The 18,965-nt window shown below is 41.1% G+C and overlaps 1 protein-coding gene and 1 long non-coding RNA gene across 8 annotated transcripts in view; one reads left to right on the top strand and one right to left on the bottom strand.

The window, feature by feature from the left end:
• CLASP1 (cytoplasmic linker associated protein 1) overlaps window positions 1-18,965 on the top strand; it is a 170,786-nt gene that overhangs the window by 60,673 nt on the left and 91,148 nt on the right. For all 7 annotated transcript variants that reach the window (XM_081206379.1, XM_081206382.1, XM_081206381.1 and 4 more), the window contains exons 7-8: window positions 5,003-5,100; window positions 5,741-5,808. In XM_081206379.1, coding sequence (XP_081062505.1) covers window positions 5,003-5,100; window positions 5,741-5,808 — 166 coding nt within the window. The remainder of the gene's footprint in view (window positions 1-5,002; window positions 5,101-5,740; window positions 5,809-18,965) is intronic.
• LOC308593910 lies at window positions 1,322-3,145 on the bottom strand. Its single transcript, XR_014011077.1, has 2 exons — window positions 3,008-3,145; window positions 1,322-1,924 (listed from the first exon to the last, which is right to left on the bottom strand). It is a non-coding gene; the product is annotated as an uncharacterized lncRNA (long non-coding RNA).

Below are 18,965 nucleotides of genomic sequence, written 5' to 3'. Positions count from 1 at the left end.
TGGGAAGGATTTGAGTTGCTATGCTATAATAGGGTTGCCATATTTCAAACAGCAGTGAAAATCCGGACAGAAAGTATTGAGGTAACCTGCCATGGCATATTCAGAGGTCTATGAATAGTTTAAAAATTGGCAGTGCTGGTTTTCTGCCTCTGACAGAGGCAGCGGGGCAGATGGGGCACCTGTGGGAGCTTCTGCTGCCTGAGGCAGTGGCCTCACCCTGCCCAATGGCTGGACCAGTTCTGCTGATAGTGCTCCCCCAGATGATCTCAGTGATTGGCTTGGGTCATATCTGGTCCTTAAGGTATCCTGGGCCTAAGTTGTTCAGGGTTTTGTTACAGTAGTAAAAGAATATTAAACCTGACATGGTAGCATATCGAAAGCTCATTATACTTGAGATAACTTCAGGAATTGGTACCTGAATTTGCTAGGTTTTCTCTTCCCTCCCCATTCCCTTTTCCTTTGCTGTCAGGAGCTATCCTATTTTTTTAAAGAAATCTTTATACAGCACTTAGAAGTTAAAAGGGAAAAACACAACTACTACTAACAACAAACACAATAATTAGGCATATATCCACGCTCTCACACCTACTAGCTCAATAGTGGACAGATGGTCAACAATGTTCCCCTCCTTTTCTGGCTCTAACGGAAGTGTATCTGAAACACGAGTTTCCTTGTTACCTCTCCTCTCACCGCTTCTGTGCCTGAATCCTAAGTTGTACCCTTAGGCTAATAGCAGTTCCCTAGAAATGATCTTATTACTTTCCTGCTACTGCCATATGAGAGCCATTTAGGTTGTGCATTTCCGGAAATAAACCACTTGGCTGAAATTAAATCAGTGTTGTACCAATTAAATACATAAGCACTTCTTTGAGCAAGGATTACAGCTGGCCTTTGCCAAGGGGGTTGGACTCAGTATCTTATCAGATCATAATCCATCACTTGCTGCCTGTTCTTGTTGTAGAGTTATAGCATCAAAGCTGCAGAGAATGGAATTTGCATCAGGATTGACCTCTGATGGCTGAAACAATTAAAATAGAAGGGGACCTTGATTTTCAATTGGTTCACTTTTGAGTTAAAGTCGCACTATGTTCCATGAAGGGCTTCTAATCAAGAAATTCAGGCAAAAAGTAGCCTTGGGTTTACTGAGCAGTTTCTTTGGATCCTGGCTATGGCATTTCATAAAACCCTTGCTTTGTGTCCAACACTGGCTATATTTAAAAGGCGACAAATTTAAATGGCCGGTCTTCTATTTTTAACTGCAGATAGTCTATTTTTAGCTAGATAACACTTAAAAGAATGCTGTGGAGTCACTCCATGAAATAAATATAACATGATTTTAATGACTGCTCTGGTCATAAATTGCACAGTGAGGAAATGAGAAGCACTGCAGAATTTCTCTTTAGTTCAGTTCAGCATCATTACACAAGTCGCTGTTTCAAACTTGGCTTCCTTGGACTTGAAACATCATTGCTTTTTAGAACAGCTTTCTAGAAGATCTTATTTTTCCCTCTCTCCTGACTGTTGCACTTGCATCTTGTTGTGTTTTCTGTTCAGCCCAGCGGCAAAAGCTTCTTTTTGACCTTGCTTGTAATGGGAAAGAGAGATTTTCTTCAACTCCATAAAATACTCTGTTCTGCTGCTGCTCAGGAAATGAACTCTGCTGTGCTGTTGCAGGCACAGGATGGGTGATTAGGAAGGTGAATCAGGGGAAGAGATGTAAATTTTTATTCTTAATTTATAAACAAATCAGCCGAAACCTATATGCTCTATCATTCTTCCTTTTTTATTTTTTTACTGGCCCAGTCAAAGGATGGTTATTATATGTTAGATATGGGCTTAAAGCAACTCTGAGGGTGCGGTTTTATATGTCGTTGAAGTTTTTCCCCATTGATTCATTAGACTCCTTTTTTAGCCATTAGTCCAGCTGTTGGGTAGAATTCAGGAAGTGTTGATTAGACCCACTGACAGCAATAATTGGATTTAGTTGTTGTGATTGATGACAATGTTATTTATATTAGCTGGCTATGCCTTGATCCAAGAGCACCTAGTATAATACTTCATAGGTAATCCTGGTGAAGTTATGGAAGTGTGGGCCTGACTAGGGCCTGACTCCTGGGAGTCTCTTATAAGCCGCTTCTCTCAAAAGAAGAGTTAGATGTAATTAACAAACATATTAAAAGTCCTTTACATTTGTTTTCAGTTCTCTTAGTGGAATTTAATATAAACGTAGTGTGTTGATTAACAAACAGTAACAAACGGTAGTGGCGCCCGCCCTGCGGAACGCCTTCCCATCAGATGTCAAAGAAATAAACAACTTTCTGACATTTAGAAGACCTCTGAAGGCAGCCCAATTTAGGGAAGTTTTTAATGACTGATGTTTTAATGTATTTTTAATCTTTTGTTGGAAGCCGCCCAGAGTGGCTGGGGAAACCCAGCCAGATGGGCGGGGTAGAAATAAATTATGATTATTAGTAGTAAAAAATATTTACATTTGTCTTCAGTTCTCTTTAGTGTAGTTTAATATAACTATTGTGTGTTGATTAACAGGGGGAAAATCCCCACACACTTGCACAAGAATACAAGATCCAGCATTCTGACACCACAGATACCTACAAGAACCCCTCAAGCAGGATATGAGCGCAATACCACAAAGTCATGTTCCTCAGCAACTGATACTTGGAGGCATGCTGCCTTAGATATTAGAGGTAGTATATAGCCATCATGTCTAGCAACTGGTCTCCATAAACATATTTGGAGAAAGATGAAAGAGAGTAAAGTCAACCAAGCACCGCATGTACTTGCTAATGATGCAGAGAGGAAACTCTGGCACCCCTGGCTTTTAAAAATGCGGATGTTTAACGGTCACCTGGCTCAGAGTCTGGAACGATGTAACTCTTTTTCCAGTACAGGACAGATAGGGTCTCTTCCTGGGTGATCTCCAGTGGTCTTCAAAATGGTGTTGCTCCCCAGTTATCACGGGACACAAAAAGGACTATAGTCTCTTTACCTTCAGAGCTGCCTTTCTGCTCTGGGGCGACTTGATTTGCTGTTTGTTTGAAGAGTTAGAAGAGTGCCTCACAAAAGACAGAGAGGTTCATGTCCTCTCGCCGTCAGAAGTTGGTGGAATGCTTATGGCCAGTTGTAGGAGTCCAAGTTCCAGAACTCTGCCAATGAGCAGTTGTACTCTTAGGCAGTGGCAGTTGAAAAGGCATAGGTGAGTTATTTGGGCAGAGGGGAGGGTCCACAATCTGCCTCCAGGTTCACTCCCTGAGTCTCTGGGCTGGCCAAGAGGCAGAGTCTTCTTTCTCCATGGTCTTCCAACACAGTGCTTCTCCTTTACCCATTGTTGCCATGGAGATAGGGAGATCCCTGAGCCATGCTTGGTCAGGGGGGTAGAAGAGGAGCAATGTAGAAGAGCTGGCATGGGGGTAGGAGGTAAATATAGCTGGTGGGATGGATGTGGTTTCAGCCTAGAGGGATCAAGGAAGAATGGAGGATTGGTTTTCGAAATGCAATTTGCTGTGGAAAGGAAGGCTAGAGAAGGAGAGGTTAGATCTAGTGACACAATTTTTTCTTAACATTTTGTGTGCATAATTCCCTGATTCATTTTGGATCTTAATCTGATCCTAAGATAGGGCTGTCCCTTTGAATGAGTGTTCAGGCCTTTGAAAGAGTGTTCAGTGCTGGCCAAAAGCAAGCAGCCGTGTCAGTTTGTTACAACAAAATTAACATAAAATGAGCCTTTTTATTAAAAGCAGCTGCAGTGGAACTGCTGCTCGCTGTGTGTCGTACAAGCTTTCAAGTGACACCAAACTCTTCCTCGAGCTGAAAATACTCGAGAACATCTTTTAAATGGATGGAGGGTGGGAATACATGCTTCGTCGTCAGGACTTGAACCTGCTGAATATGAGACCTAAGATACACCAGGAAGGGATTTAAACTGGTATGCCACACCAGTGCCCTCTTGATATGGAAGAAAACCGGCTTCAGGGAGACCAGCAAGGAAACCTTTTTAAACCAGTGGTTCAGAATATAACTGACTGGTCTCTGTACCAGTTTGCTCACTAGTCTTTGTAAACTGCTGCTGTTCCCTGTGATAGATTCCTTTTGCTTCTGACTTGCTTGGCCTTAATCCCACTCCAAATTTAAATAGCCCTGGTGATTCTTCCTCTGTCTGCAAGAGGTGATGAGTTCGATCTACCTGTAAGATTGAGAAGGATGCCAGCCAACCAAAGGATTGAGAAACTCCAGATTTTTTCTCTAGTGTGAGCCTTTAGGAGACTATCTAAAAGGGGTGGGGGTGGGTATGACACCAGCGGCTCTCCGTTTGCTGTTGAATTGCAAGTCCCATCATCCCTGACCATTAGCTGTGTTGGATGAAGCTAATGACAGAATCTATCAACTTCTGGAGGGCCATAGGCTCTCGAACCCTGATCTTGCCATAATATGACTTTAGAAGCTTGTGCATCAGGGTCTGGGTGAACGTACCAGGTTGTGTTGGCATCTGTGTTGGTGGCCAGGTAAAATACATCAGGATGCTATCATATGGGGAAAAAATATGTGTTCCTGTTTATATGACTCAGCTGCCAAAGTGGTGGCCTATTATCTACCAGATTTCTTCCTTTGGGAAGTTCAGAGGGGTTTGTTTTCATAACTGTGTGAAAAGCTTTTGTTCTTAAAAATTTGAGGTCAAAATTAGACACGGTCGTGGTCTCTGCTCCTCTCTTTTCCTTATGTATTAGTCATATTATTTCCCTGCTTTTCTGGCATCAGCCAGTGACATGGAACAGGTGCAGAGGAATGAAACAGGTAAATCTGAGTGAACATTATTGGGGGAAAGGGGGGGGAATTTGACATGAGTCAGGTGCGTCCCTATATGTAATTTTGCCTAGACCTGGACAGCAATCTTGACAGTTATATAACAGTATTGTTAGTTTTCCTTTATGGATTAATCTAATTGTGTGTGTAAAACTTTTCCCCTATTCTTTTCTTGGATCTTTAGGTTCGCGATGCAGCAATAAATAGCCTAGTAGAAATCTACAGACATGTAGGTGAACGTGTAAGGGCTGATCTCAGCAAAAAAGGATTGCCACAGTCTCGGTGAGTGAAGAGTTTCTGGTTTTGATGTTCTTATTTTCCAGCGCTCTTCCGTTTCTTCTGCTGCTAAACTCTGAGCATCCTTTGCTTCTCATCTGCTGAGTGTTATAACTGGTTGGACCCAATCCCTAGTGTTCAAAAGCCTTGAGCAATCGGAAAGATTGTAGTTTGAAAATGATGTTGTTTTGTTCAGTTGACTATAATTTGTACATTACTTGTTTTGTCTGGTAGTCTCACAATCAGGATGAATAAAGAAAATCTCAGAATTATGATGTGGACTTGAAAATTGTGAGATTTGAAAAGGCAGCATCTTTGGGAACATTGTCAGCTGTGCTTAACTATAAGGACTGCACACCTGCTGTTTTAATAATTGAGAAAGCTAAGATTGTAGAATGTACTGAACTTTTTCTGGAATAATGTAATTCACAGCTTGTGTGCCCTTCTGAGGTGTACCCTTTTTTCTTTTTCATTTAACACCTATATCTGACTAATGAAGGAAGAGTTTTTTCTTTCTTTCATTAAAATTAGCGGCACAAATATACTTTGGTTGATATCAGCGAACCTTTGCCAACGTCTGCATTCTCAGTTGGAAGTTTTGCAATGTTGATTGTTCAGTTGTTTTATCTTCCCTCTTGCAAACCAGGTTGAACATCATTTTTACAAAATTCGATGAGGTCCAGAAATCAGGAACCATGATCCAGGGATCAGGTGGTGAGTAGAAATATTGTTTTTGCTTTCTTATAAGATGAAATCAGAAGTTTAGAAAAAATGTACCCTTTATCCAAACTTCAATAAGTTGTGGTTAAGACCTGTTTGAAATTATGAATAACAAGTAAATGGGATTGTGTTTTTTTTGTGATTGATGTATTCTATTTTTTTATTGCCATTAAAAACAAAGCATGCAAGTTGCTTTCAGAACTACTGAAAAGGAAGATGGTGTATTTAAAAAAGCATCACATTGGTTAGGCTGGGGCCAAAGCGGTTTTGAACAGAAGCCTGAGTGAATTTTCATTCTGAGATTAATAGCTCTATATGAAAGCAAGAAGACACTTTGTGTTAGCATTCATATACTGTATATTCCTATTTTGTGGCTGAAAGTTCTGCAGCTGTAAAGTTATCGATTCAATATTCCTTTTATTTCATGTGTTGTTGTAGCTTTCAGCCAGCCTGGCATAGTAGCAGAGCTTGTTCTTTCAGTATCATATTATTAGGGGATGTGGTCAAATTCTAAAGTGAACACTGGAGAAGCTATGTTGCTAGTAGCCCATTTCTTTCGCCTGAGAGGAAGCTGGACATTGTTCAGAGGTCATCATACGGCTATGTCTGGAGCAGATCTTCCCAGCTTGTGCCTGTTTTCGGTGTAAAATGCAAACAAGCATTATATTGTACAGTGTATATTGTACTATATTGTATAGTGTTGGTGTCTGATGCAGTCTTTGAATGTCAGTAGATAAGTGTGTGATTTAACAATTAGTTTTTTGGGCAGCTGTCAATGTGGGTTGACAGTGACCAGCATCAAAGAGAGTTTAATGCAGTCATTCATGAAGTCTTTAGCTCCAATAATTTTATGTTAAAGAACAGAAATATTGCATGCCTTCGAATAAATAGACCGGGTGATCCTCAGATTTTGGGACCTTAATCTTTCATTTTCTCATATTTGCTGCTGATATTTGCCACAGTTTGTGCTGAGATGCTTTACTTCGCTGTAACATTGAGAATGCAAGTAGCTTTCATTGAACAGGATCTTCTGAACCTCTTTACACCAAGCAGCAAATAGGTTGTTGTGGTTGTTTTGCTTAATGAAGAAATATATTTGCCATCAAACACAATTTTTGGGTTTGAAGGGTCAGCTTCAGACTTTTACGCTTCCATGACCACTATAAGTAAGCTTCAGATCACAGCTGTTTTATACTTGAGGCACCCACAGAGTTTGATGCCTTCCACTTTTCCAGAAGCAGGTTCTTTAATTGTAGAGGGAACATGAAGTAGTCAAGATTCCATTGTTATATTTTGGAATGTATTTATCCTCATTCTCTTACATCCTCATTAGAATAATGGTCCAATTAGCTTGATTTACTTTGGAGGCTTATGAATTCATGGGGGTTCAGAACTCAATGGGGGATTATCTGGTGTCTTTGAAGGTCACCTTGGTGAAGAGGTAGCTAACTTGAAAAACAGTAGCTTTCCTTGGACCATCAGTGCAGGCGAATACAGGTGTTTCTCCCCTCTGCCGTAGATCATGATGCCCTGGTTTACAAAGAACATGAAGGGTATATGTATGGTGGCATTACTCCACTCAGATGAAACCGACTGACTTCAGAAGATGTCATTGTAACATGGTGATAGCTCCTTTTGTTCCCTTTGGTACCCATTGAATTGAATCAGATTTATATTGGATCAGTACTTAGTCAATTATGTACGAATCTCCTTCGGGGGGAAAAGTAGCCGTTCTCCCCTTTGCAAAGTTATATCAAAATCTGAACAGAAAGGCAGTGATATGCGGGCTTGTTCCTTATCACTGTTTTTTTCCCCAGCAGCAACATCCAACAGAGTATCTAGATCCAAAATCCCAACATAGGTTAAATTTTTTTCCAGAAACAGTACTTGAAAGAAAAATTAAAGCAATGGGCATCAAGTAGCTCCTGGTGTGATGTTACTAGCACCAGAGAGTTTAGAATTTGGTAACTGTATAGACTTAGAAATTCTGTTTTCACTGAACAGAAGCTTAATTTTGATCATTGCACCTCTAATATGAAGCTTGCATCTTGGTTTTGTATAAAGTAACTATTTTGCTGAGAGAGAGGTGGATGTTATATAAACACATCCCAAGTTCTTGGAACTCACCAATACAGTGGTACCTCGGGTTACATATGCTTCAGGTTACAGACTCCGCTAACCCAGAAATAGTACCTCGGGTTAAGAACTTTGCTTCAGGATGAGAACAGAAATCGTGCCCCGGTGGTGCAGCAGCAGCAGGAGATTCCATTAGCTAAAATGGTGCTTCAGGTTAAGAACAGTTTCAGGTTAAGAACGGACCTCCGGAATGAATTAAGTACTTAATCCGAGGTACCACTGTAATGGAGAATTTGCACCCCCCCCCCCGGGAGTGTTGTTGGACTGTAACTCCCATCATTCCCGTCCATTGGCTATTCTGGGTCTGGCTGATGGGAGTTGGGAGTCCAGCAACACTCAGAGTGCCACAGCTTTCCCACCCCACAAACAAATGACTCGACCATTCTTTAAAGATGAGAGGTTTTTCCCCTCCCTCCTTCATTCAAGTCCATCAGCATTTTCCTTAAATAGACCTTAAGAAATGCCAGCATTAAGTTCCTTATCCACAGGGGCTTTGTTTTTAAGCTTTAATAGTATTATGAATAAAATGCCAGTTGGTGGGGGTAAATTGCAACCTGAAGTGGGCTTTACTTTATGTAAGAGGAAGGAGGATTTCATCTTGTGGATATGCTGTTGGTTGCTAAGTTACGAGGAGGTCTTTTCAGTCCTTCGTAGCCAGAAAATGGAGCAAAGCGGCACATTGGATTTCTCAGTGGTTCTTAGCACTGTGCATATTTGTGTGAGTGTGTCTCTTGTTTTACCTATAATTAATCAGTCTCTGGAAGCAGAAATTGAAAGTTCTTCCTTCACCTCAGGGTTTCAAAATTCCAGGCATGCCGATTCCTGTGATATAGTGTGTGGATCTTTAATTAAATATAAGATGCAGGAAGGAGTGTCTTTGGTTATAAATTACTCCATAGAACCAGTCCCTTTCCATGTGAATATAGTTTTAAGGTTGCTGATTCCCAGTCCAGTGAAAATGAAGCACAGAGCAGACACTTTCTATTGGACTTGATGGTGGTGATGATGTTTATGTTCCCAGCTTTAGTTGTTAGTTGTTCTCTGTGTGTTAGCTTTGTGGTTTTGACTCATAACTCAGTTGTGGCAACTTATTTATCATTTTCTCTAGTGCCCCACAAGGCAGCACTCCTATTAGGTGTGTGAGGTAGAAGTTAATAGCAGGACATTTGAAATGCGGTATAATTCGTGCTCCTTTAATCAAGAAAGCAGCTGTTCAATGCCAAAGCCAGATCAAATAAGTTGACTTCACTATCCAGAGCTGCAGTTCCAACATAGCGAGAAACAGGGATGATGGAGGTACATTCTTACTTTCAATTTAATGCTGCAACTTCCCCTTTCCAATTAAAAAGAGGCATTTCACCAGTTTCTCCCATTATGTCTAAACCAGGAAACTGAGCTTTGTTTGTTATGCTGATGTGTTGAGTGATGTGCGGAGGCCACATCTGCACTGTAACATTTAAAGTAGCACCATACCATTTTAAACAGTAATGGTTTCCCCCAAAGAATCATGGGAAACATAGTTTAAGGGTCCTGAGCAGGCATAGGCAAACTCTGCTTTCCAGATGTTTCGGACTACAATTCCCGTCATCCCTGACCACTGGGCCTGTTAGCTAGGGATGATGGGAGTTGTAGTCCCAAAACAGCTGGAGAGCCGAGTTTGCCTATGCCTGATCGTGAGAGTTGTTTGGAGACCACTGTTCTCTTCACAGAGCTATAATTCCCAGGGTTCCCTGGGGAAGAGGGTTTGCTCGTTATACCACTCTGGGAATTGTAGCGTGATACAGCTTTGGAATTACAGTGCAGATGTGGCCACAGTCCTCCTGGTTCAGATTTAACAAGGAACTCTGGCTTACTGCAAACCAGGAATGGAGCAGCAAAGATGGTACGCAACAGGAAGAAGTAGCTTGAGGGGACTGGTAAGGTAGGAGGGCTCTGCCCAAATGGCTGTTCCTGGTTTATGAAGCCGGGAATGATAATCAGAACCATTAGAAATTTCAGCATAGGTGGCACATCAAAGGCCATACTCAGGAATGGGATGGAATGCCTAAGGTGAGACAAAGAGAGTTTGCTTGCTTGCCTGTACTGACTCTCTTGCAATGTGGAGCTAAGGGAGTTCCTGTGTCTTACAGCCCACTCAACACAAAACACCAGAGACATAAAGCAGGAAGTTAATGCCTGGAAGTCCCACCTTCCCCTTTTGGTACAGTTTGGACCAGGCATAGGCAAACCTGGCCCTCCAGATGTTTTGGGACTACAACTCCCATCATCCTTAGCTAACAGGACCACTGGTCAGGGAAGATGGGAATTGTAGTCTCAAAACATCTGGAGGGCCAAGTTTGCCTATGCCTGGTTTGGACTGTGGTGGCTGCAAAACTGTCCTGATTAAAACTCCATTGCAATGTCACCAAACCTCCATTGCAGCACCCAACTTTCTGGAAACCGAGCCCCTCCCTCCTGCATAACTTCCAATACATCAGCAGCGGGTATAACTGAAAGGTGACTGTGGTTGTTTTGTATCCGTTAAAGGAAGCCGCTTATAAACTCAGAACTAGAAAACAAAATTGGATTCTTTTAATTTTCTTGTAACAGGGCCTTTATGTAACGGGCAAAAATGTTTTGCTTAGGCAGAGAGGTGTGTAGGTGTGTCTCTGTTCTGGATCTTGCCATGGAATTTATGGGATACTTATTTGGACTTCTGAAAAAAAGCAAATACTAAAATATGCATAACTTAACACTTTTATTGAAAGATGCCTATTTTTTTTGGGGGGGACCCATACTCAGTTGGAGAACTGTGTCTGGTTGTTGTTGTTGTTTTAATACAGGATTACAATTCCTGAATGCATTAGTGGCTTCCCTTTGAGTTAAAATTTATTGAGATTTAACTTAATCAGCCAGTGACGGGAATGGTACCCAGAGGGTTCCTTGTGATCTGCATCCGTTGAAATTGGTTAGGCTTTCCAGTGCTCTGGTGAAAAGCATCATTATAAATAACATGTTTTAAATCCCTCTGGTTGCTTCTGCTGGTTTTCTGAACAGAGATGTGAAAGAGCTGGGGGGGGGGGGGAGAGAATGCTTCCGTTCTGTTGAATCCTGTTGTACATGCAGAGAGAGATTGTGCTGAAAGGAGCAAGCACCGCTTTTCCAACTGCAGAGGAGGCTTTTATTTTGGAGGAGTGTAGCAGTTGTTTCTCATGCTGGGTCAAAGAGGGTGGAGAGTTAACTCCTGTTTGAGTTGATTCTTGCACTGTAGGACTCCTTTCAGATCGAGCCCTTGTCTAGCATCACAGGACTTCTGCAGATCATGACTGCCAGCAAAGGTAGGCATTTTGCTTAACAAACAAGCAGGCAGTGTGTGTGTGTGTGTGTGTGTGTGTGTGTGTGTGTGTGTGTGTATATATATATATATATATATATATGCTACAGACGACTGAGCCTGTTTATGCCATCAGAAGTTATTTTCTCCTGACAAATGGATTTTCCCCTGCCATCCCCCCTGCTAGAGGCATTATCACCATGTAAAAAGTTTAGGCAAATAGCATCTCTTCATTAGATATGGAAGGGATTTTTTATGCTATTTTTTTTAAGTCTCTGTATAGGAATATAGATAAACTGATCTGGAATATTGTAATCATATTTCTAGGGGCAAAATGCCTTGTAATATGTGTGGATGCTTGTTGGTATGTTTGTATGTCACATGGGCATTAGAAGACAGGCAGATTTGGTTAGGGGAAGAAAAGAAGAAATCAGTAGTACAGTAGCTTATGGAAGGCTAACAGCACATTCCTACTATACATGTTTATTTGGAGGCAAGTCTCACTATATTCAGTGGGACTCGCTTCCTAGTTAAGTGTTTTTAGAATTGCAGCCTTCCTCGCAATAATTGTTTAGGCGCAATACGTTTGGGAAGCGAAAGTGAATGACAGCTAAGAGCCTGCTTCTGTTTTCCTAACAGCCTAATTCTGCAGCAGCAAGAAATGTATGTTGAAGTGGGATGCATAGTAACAGAGCAGAGATGGGGGTTGGGGGTGATGCTGAACCACCTGCAATCTTGTGAAGCATTAATTTGCAGGGAGACACAGACCGCTGCTTTTCTCTTTGGGGGAACCATTTGCATTAGCCATCTTTGACTTAACTGTGTTTGTGCTGTTCTCTCCACACTCTTTCCAAAGACTGGCAGGTGCTTTTCTGTGAAAACAAGGCTTTCTCTGCTGCCCTTAAAAAAAATCTTCTTGGTAAAGCATGATTCACCTGTGTTTTAACAGATTAAACAGGAGGGAGGAACTGAAGTATTGTGGCTGATAAGGGATGCAAGACACAGAACTTTGCCGCCTATCAGTTCCTTTCTGTTGCCTATTTTATCTTGAAGGGATCTGCTCTTAATGTTTTAAGGAGATGTAAACTGGAGCTTCTAAATTGGTACAACTCTTATCTGTTAACTGTTACCCTAGGCAGTAAAATTATATGATTACATTATCTCAGTGCAGGTGATATTTGAACCTGTTAAAGTAATGGTAGTTAGCTTAATGACGCAGGAAGATAATGCATTCAGGTCCATTGCTTGAAATGGGGGGGAAAGGTTATAGATTGTTTCTTTTCAGCAGGATTAATAACACTGAACAGTTTTTCTAGTATGATTAAGAATCTAGCAGTATAATTAGCTATGAAATAGCAAATGTATTGTTTGCACCAATCACTTCCTTTAATTCCTAGTACAGTATAAAGCTGCTCAAGTATTATGTTGGGTAAGACTGCTGTTAGAACAGGGAAGTGATGGAAATATTCATGACCCAGAGGAAGTTTGGAGAATAAAATAGTTAGCATTGTAAACCTTTTGCTTTGCCACTGCTTCAATAACGGTCTCTTCCATCTCCTCTCACTGCACGGCTGCTTTCTTAGGCTGCAATCCTGTGCATGCTTATCTAGTAGTTGACTCTCCTGAACTCAGTGGGACTGACAATCTCTAGGATTGCACAGTTTGCATTTAAGAACAAACACGACCCTACCTTCTGAAACATCCTGATATCGTAGCTTTTGGATTTGCAACCACAATTCTCAGACACAATGCCCCTGCAGAACTGTGTTTGGTGTTGTAAAGCCTATTGGAGGTGGTTCTTTCGTGCTTTCCTGGTTGCCAAATGATTGGTCATATGTCAGTGGAAAGACTGATTTCTGGGACCCCCCCCCCCAATTCCTTATATCAAGGGATATCCATTTCTGAACTGTCGTCATTTTGATGGCAATGCCTTGCGGACACTTTTCTGCCATATGGAAAGTTTATACAGGGGCAGTTAACAGCATAAAAACTGATGAAACCATATCCAATAATCAAAGTGACAGTTATAAAACCAACAGTGCCTAACCATACACTTCCCATTCAAAAGAGCTGGACAAATAAAAATTTGTCCACCTAAACACGTCCAGAGAAGGGGCATCATGTCCCACAGGAGGGGCAGAGTGCTGCAGGGAAAAAGCCCTCTCTTGCACTTGCATCCTCCTAGCTGTCCTCAGTTGTGGGACCATAAGAACAGCCTCTTCCCCCTCATCATAAACTGCAAGTTGAGACTTAGGGTGGAAAGTGTTCCATCATCCAGTCCTTGAGTCTCAGATCATTTAGGGCTTTGTATCCTGGTACCACTAACTTAAATGGAGCCCGAGAGCTCACCAGCACTCAGAATAGGAGTGATGCGAGCATTTCACTGTAGGATGGCTTCACTTGTTGCAGTTTTCCTATACAGAGCTCATCTTGATGAAGCAAAATGATAACATGGGAAGCCCCTCTTGGTCTGTCAGGCAATACGTAAGAGAGGCACAAAACATCCTGTGAGTGTGTATGTGAATGAGTTAGCCAAACATGAATCCCAAGTATCTTCCTTTTATGCTTCCACGGATTCCAGTCTCTGATATAACCCTGTTTATTGCCATAAAACGCATGTGTACATCACAGTATATTTTTGTTCACCTCTCAGTGTTGTCTGCTTCATCATCTAACTGTCCACATATCATTTAACGTACATCTCAAGCAGAAATGCTTGAGCAGACATGCCTTAGTTTCTACCTAAAAGGCCCATAAATAGTTGGTTTGCTTGATACAGGAGCTATCAAAATAGAGGTTTTATTTTCCCTATAGCAAAGTTGCCTACATCAGCTGTCAATAAAATAAAGTAAAATAAAATAATAAAAAATAAAATAAAATAAAATAGAGTACTATACAGGGAATTGGTCGGGTGTTCCCCAAATCCCAGCCTAGACTTTGAACCACTAAGCTTGCAATCCTGTGCACACTTGCTTAGAAGTAAGCCTCAGAAGAGGGATTTACTTCTGAGTAAGAAAAGGAACTAGCTCAAAGCCAGATGTCATGTGCTCATCCTAATGCATCCAGAATAACTCTTTTATAACTATCTACTGCTATGCTGTCTTGTTTGAGCTTTCTTAAATATGCATGATTATTGTTACATGTTCATTGGCTATGTTGTGAATTGGTGCAAATTCCCATTCTTAATGAATGGAAGCCTCTCTTTTTTATAGCGCTAATAGATATAAACAAGTACTGTCTAATGGATGTCTTGTTTGCCTACTGAAATAATTAATCATACCCCTCTGTATCACCAGAGGAATCCTATTGCTGTGTTGTTCTGGGCAAAGTGAATCTCTTCCTTGTTTTCTTCTCTAGGACTAGACAGTAATGAATAATGCTGCCTCACTTTATTTGCATGCACAGTCTCTAGTGAGTTCACTATATAATGCAGGACATTAGGGAGGAACACTGCCAGTAATTCAATTCCACTCCCCTCGCTACTGACCTAGTCTAGGCTATGTGACAGCCACGATCCCATCGTTCTGTGTAACATGTAGTCAGCAAGATCTTACAAAATGTACTCAGTAATGTTCAACAAATGTAGTCCTGCTAAGAAATGAGATTTCTCTACCCTATATTACCTTTTCTCGTAGTTATGTATTACCACCACCACCACTACTACTATTAGTATTATTACTTATTAAATTTGTATACCCCTCTTCATCCGTAGGTCTCAGGGTGGTTCACAACATAAAATTACAATATAAAAACCACAAAATGCATAATAAAAATAAGAACAACAACATGTAGGGTCAAGGAACAAGTTCTGTGGGGCCAGATCCAATATTTCCTCTGACTCTCATTAACTGATTTCATGAGGATTAATTAATAACGGAAGTACAAATATTTTAGAGCTCAAACCTCCAGGCTGAGGACGATTCATGGTGATGAGTGTCAGTGACAATGATCCACAAGAATGGATACTGTACCAGACAGAAATCACTCATTGGCTTGGAGTGGCTCCGAAAAAAATGTGCAGCAATGATTATCAGTCCTATATTCTCCTAATTAGTCTATCATCCTTTATCTTACTTTCAGCAACTGTAGTTTTAAAAGCAATAGCTAATTATTGAAACAGTATGGATCATTTAATGAGCATGGTGTCATAGAGCTACTTTGGTGCTGCAAATGCAGCAAATATAAACTAATATATGTTTAAACTGACATCTATGTAGTCGTTTTTCATTCCATCCATTGTTGTTTCTGTAAAGTGCAGTGCTATATTGATGATGATGATACTTTTATTATTTATACCCTGCCCACTCTGGGCGGCTTGCAGAATATCTTAAAACATAATAAAAACATAAAGCGTTAAAAACCTCCCAATGCAGGGCTGCTTTCAGATGTCTTCTAAAAAGTTGTGTAATTCTTTATTTCCTTGACATCTGAAGGGAGGGCGTTCCACAGGGAGGGCACCACTACTGATAAGGCCCTCCTTTAGGTTCCCTGTAACTTTGCTTCTCGCAGTGAGGGAACCGGCAGAAGACCCTCAGAGGAGGTCCTCATTGTCTGGTCTGAGCGATGGGAGTGGAGACGCTCCTTCAGGTGTGCTAGGCCAAGGCCGTTTAGGACTTTAAAGGTCAGTACCAACACTTTGAATTGAATTGGAAACATATGTCCTGGCAGCCACTCCCAGTCACCAGTCTAGCTACCGCATTCTGGACTAGTTGTAGTTTCCGTGTCACCTTCAAAGGTAGCCCCACGTAGAACGCATTTTAGTAGTCTAAGTGGGAGATAACCAGGGCATGCACCACCCTGGCGAGACAGTCTGCTGGTAGGGTCTCATCTGGCGTACCAGATGGAGCTGGTAGACAGTTGCCCTGGACACAGAATTGACCTGTGCCTCCATGGACAGCTGTGAGTCCAAAATGACTCCCAGGCTGCTTACCTGGTCTTTCATGGTACGGTTACCTTGTTCAGGACCAGGGAGTCCCCCACACCCACCTGGCCCCCCCAAACAATACTTCTGTCTTGTCAGGATTCAACCTCAATCTGTTAGCCGCCATCCATCCTCCAACCGCTTCCAGACACTCTCACAGGACCTTCACCACTCTTAACAGGTTCTGATTTGAAGGAGAGGTAGAGCTTACTCTTATTCTTATTTTACTTATAAACCGTAATTGCACTCATTTGAAGCAAAATTGAATCCACTGCCTTTATAGTGCAAGTCATGGAAAAAGACAAAGCAAGATGTACAAGGATTTCTTTGGAACTCGACTCAGCTTCATTGATTCATGCTCAACCTTGAACTTGGTGAGATCTCCGCCGCTGTCCTCCTGTCTCATGCAAGTGAACATTAGTTGTGCAACTTTGTATCATTTTGCCACAGATTATTTTGACAAAGTGTTGCCTTTTTGTTCTCTGGTTTGTAAAGAAGTGATCAAACATATGACTGCAGACATATTTCTCTCTCTCCATCTGGTTGAATCGAATAACAGCATGGGAGTTTTCTTAGATCTAAAAATACCAAGTGCAATAAATTCTCATTAGCACTGCTGGGCGAAAATAGCACAGAATTCACAGGTCTTGTGGAGCAGGTGTAGATAGACCAAGACTTTATTTTACTGCATAGCCACAGGGTAAAATTTATAAGCAGAGTTAACGAGCCCTACTATGGAGGTGCTGAAGTAGATGACTGATAAAGCCCTTCCTATGCACTCCGTAGACCCCAAAAGTAGATACTTCACATACTTTTAAGACAGTAATCCTCAACACTCTTTTATAAGATGACGAGTCCTATTAAATTGAGTGGGACACAATTATGGGTAAGCAGATGCCTTCACTGCTGCTTTAGTCATTAACACGGGACGATTGCAGATATTGATCAGTCTAAATAACACTTTTATTTGGCAAATTTATAGAGTTTACAGCTTTCAGCATCATAGATCTTAAGCTCACATGCATATCTTCAGAATAATACAAATGTGAAATGTCTGAAATGGGGGGGGAATAATTCAGTGAGCTCATGCTTCAGCATAGCCTCCCTGAGACCAGTGGCTTTAGGTAAATATAATTGGTTACTGAATTTCCCATGTCTTACTATTTAAATAAAATATTTTCTCCTCGAAGGTTGGCCCTTATCTATTTTTTTCCTGGTTCTTGGAGCATCTGTCTACTGGCTGGAAGTTCATGATTACTGTTTGATTCTGTGGTAATAAGCCTAACTTTTCATCAGCTCAGGTTGCACTGAAGTTGCATATGGGTCAAGGCATTTGGCTGGAAGGTCTTGTAGAGGTCTGGCTATTGTGATGCTGCTTCTGCTTCTGGTTTCTGTTTTTTGTAATTATGGCTTTTACATTTAATTTTAGTGGCATTTATGTGCTTGTTTTTAAATTATGTTGTGCATTGCCCTGAGCACAGCGTGTGCACAAGTTTGGGAGTATTTTACATAAATAAATTTGACAGAATAAAGTCAGCTTCCTTGTGAGTCACATTTTTTTATTTCCCATCACTTAATATATATATATTTTGAGAAACAAAAAACAGCACACAGACTAATATATGCAGCCTGATGTGGTATGCTGAATCTTCTGTGTCATAGAGAGGCTGATGCAGTTCTGGGTATGATTAAACCTTCTGCTGTTTCATTGCTGTAATGGAGTCTACTTTATTGTTATTATTTACTTAAAACAAGCTACTAACAGAGAATCTGACAGTGCCTACAACTTTTGCTCCCATAAAGCTACATTTAAAATCAAAGTGCTCTTAACCATCTGTGTTTAAGTCTAGCAATTAGTTTTATGGCTGAAATATGCACAGGAGACAGATTTGTTTGAGAGCTTCCTAACTTTAGTACAGCTTGATGCATTCAACCGAGAGTGGAATATATATATAATATATATAATATATAATGGTGCTATGCTATACAGTGGTACCTCAGGTTACATGCACTTCAGATTACAGACACTTCAGGTTACAGACTCCACTAACCCAGAAATAGTACCTCGGGTTAAGTGCTTTGCTTCAGGATGAGAACAGAAATTGTGCTCCGGCAGCGTGGCGGCAGCAGGAGGCCCCCTTAGCTAAAGTGGTGCTTCAGGTTAAGAACAGTTTCAGGTTAAGAAACGGACCTCCAGAACTAATTAAGTTATTAACCCAAGGTACCACTGTATATGTATTTAAAAGCACAAATGCCGCAAATGCTGACCCTGCGCACAAAAAAGCACTTGGTCCCGAAGCAGTTTCTTTGGTGGGTTGTACTAAACTATTTGCATTTCTTCAAGATGGTTCATGTTTAGGGATAATCAGTTATTCTGCATCTAGCTAAGTCTCGGTTGAGGACTTGATACCATTTGGGAAGTATGGCTGCTACCATTGAAGAGGCAGTTTCCAGTGGTGATCACACTGCTTAAAACAGCAATAAAGCTCACTGTGCATGTATAACATATTAAAATAATTAGATATGCCCATGTTCTTCTTCCTAGACAGCATAGCCCTTCCAGTTCCTTCCTGTGCAATTTAGTTTCATAAATTACATTCAGGACCAGGGGGTGAACATTAATATTTCAAAAGAGAACTGCAATTGCTGCATTATCAGAAGTTGTAAATGCCATTTATTGTGTGCATCTTAGGGAAATGCTGATGTCCATTTGGTCCTTTTAAAAGGGGAATACAGCAGTATCTTATACTCGTCCTTCTCCCCTTCCGCCTTTGCCCTTAG

Source organism: Podarcis bocagei (genome assembly GCF_964188305.1).
Source record: "Podarcis bocagei genome assembly, chromosome: 1".
Classification (NCBI taxonomy): Eukaryota; Metazoa; Chordata; class Lepidosauria; order Squamata; family Lacertidae; genus Podarcis; species Podarcis bocagei.
This window is presented reverse-complemented; position numbering and strand designations above follow the sequence as displayed.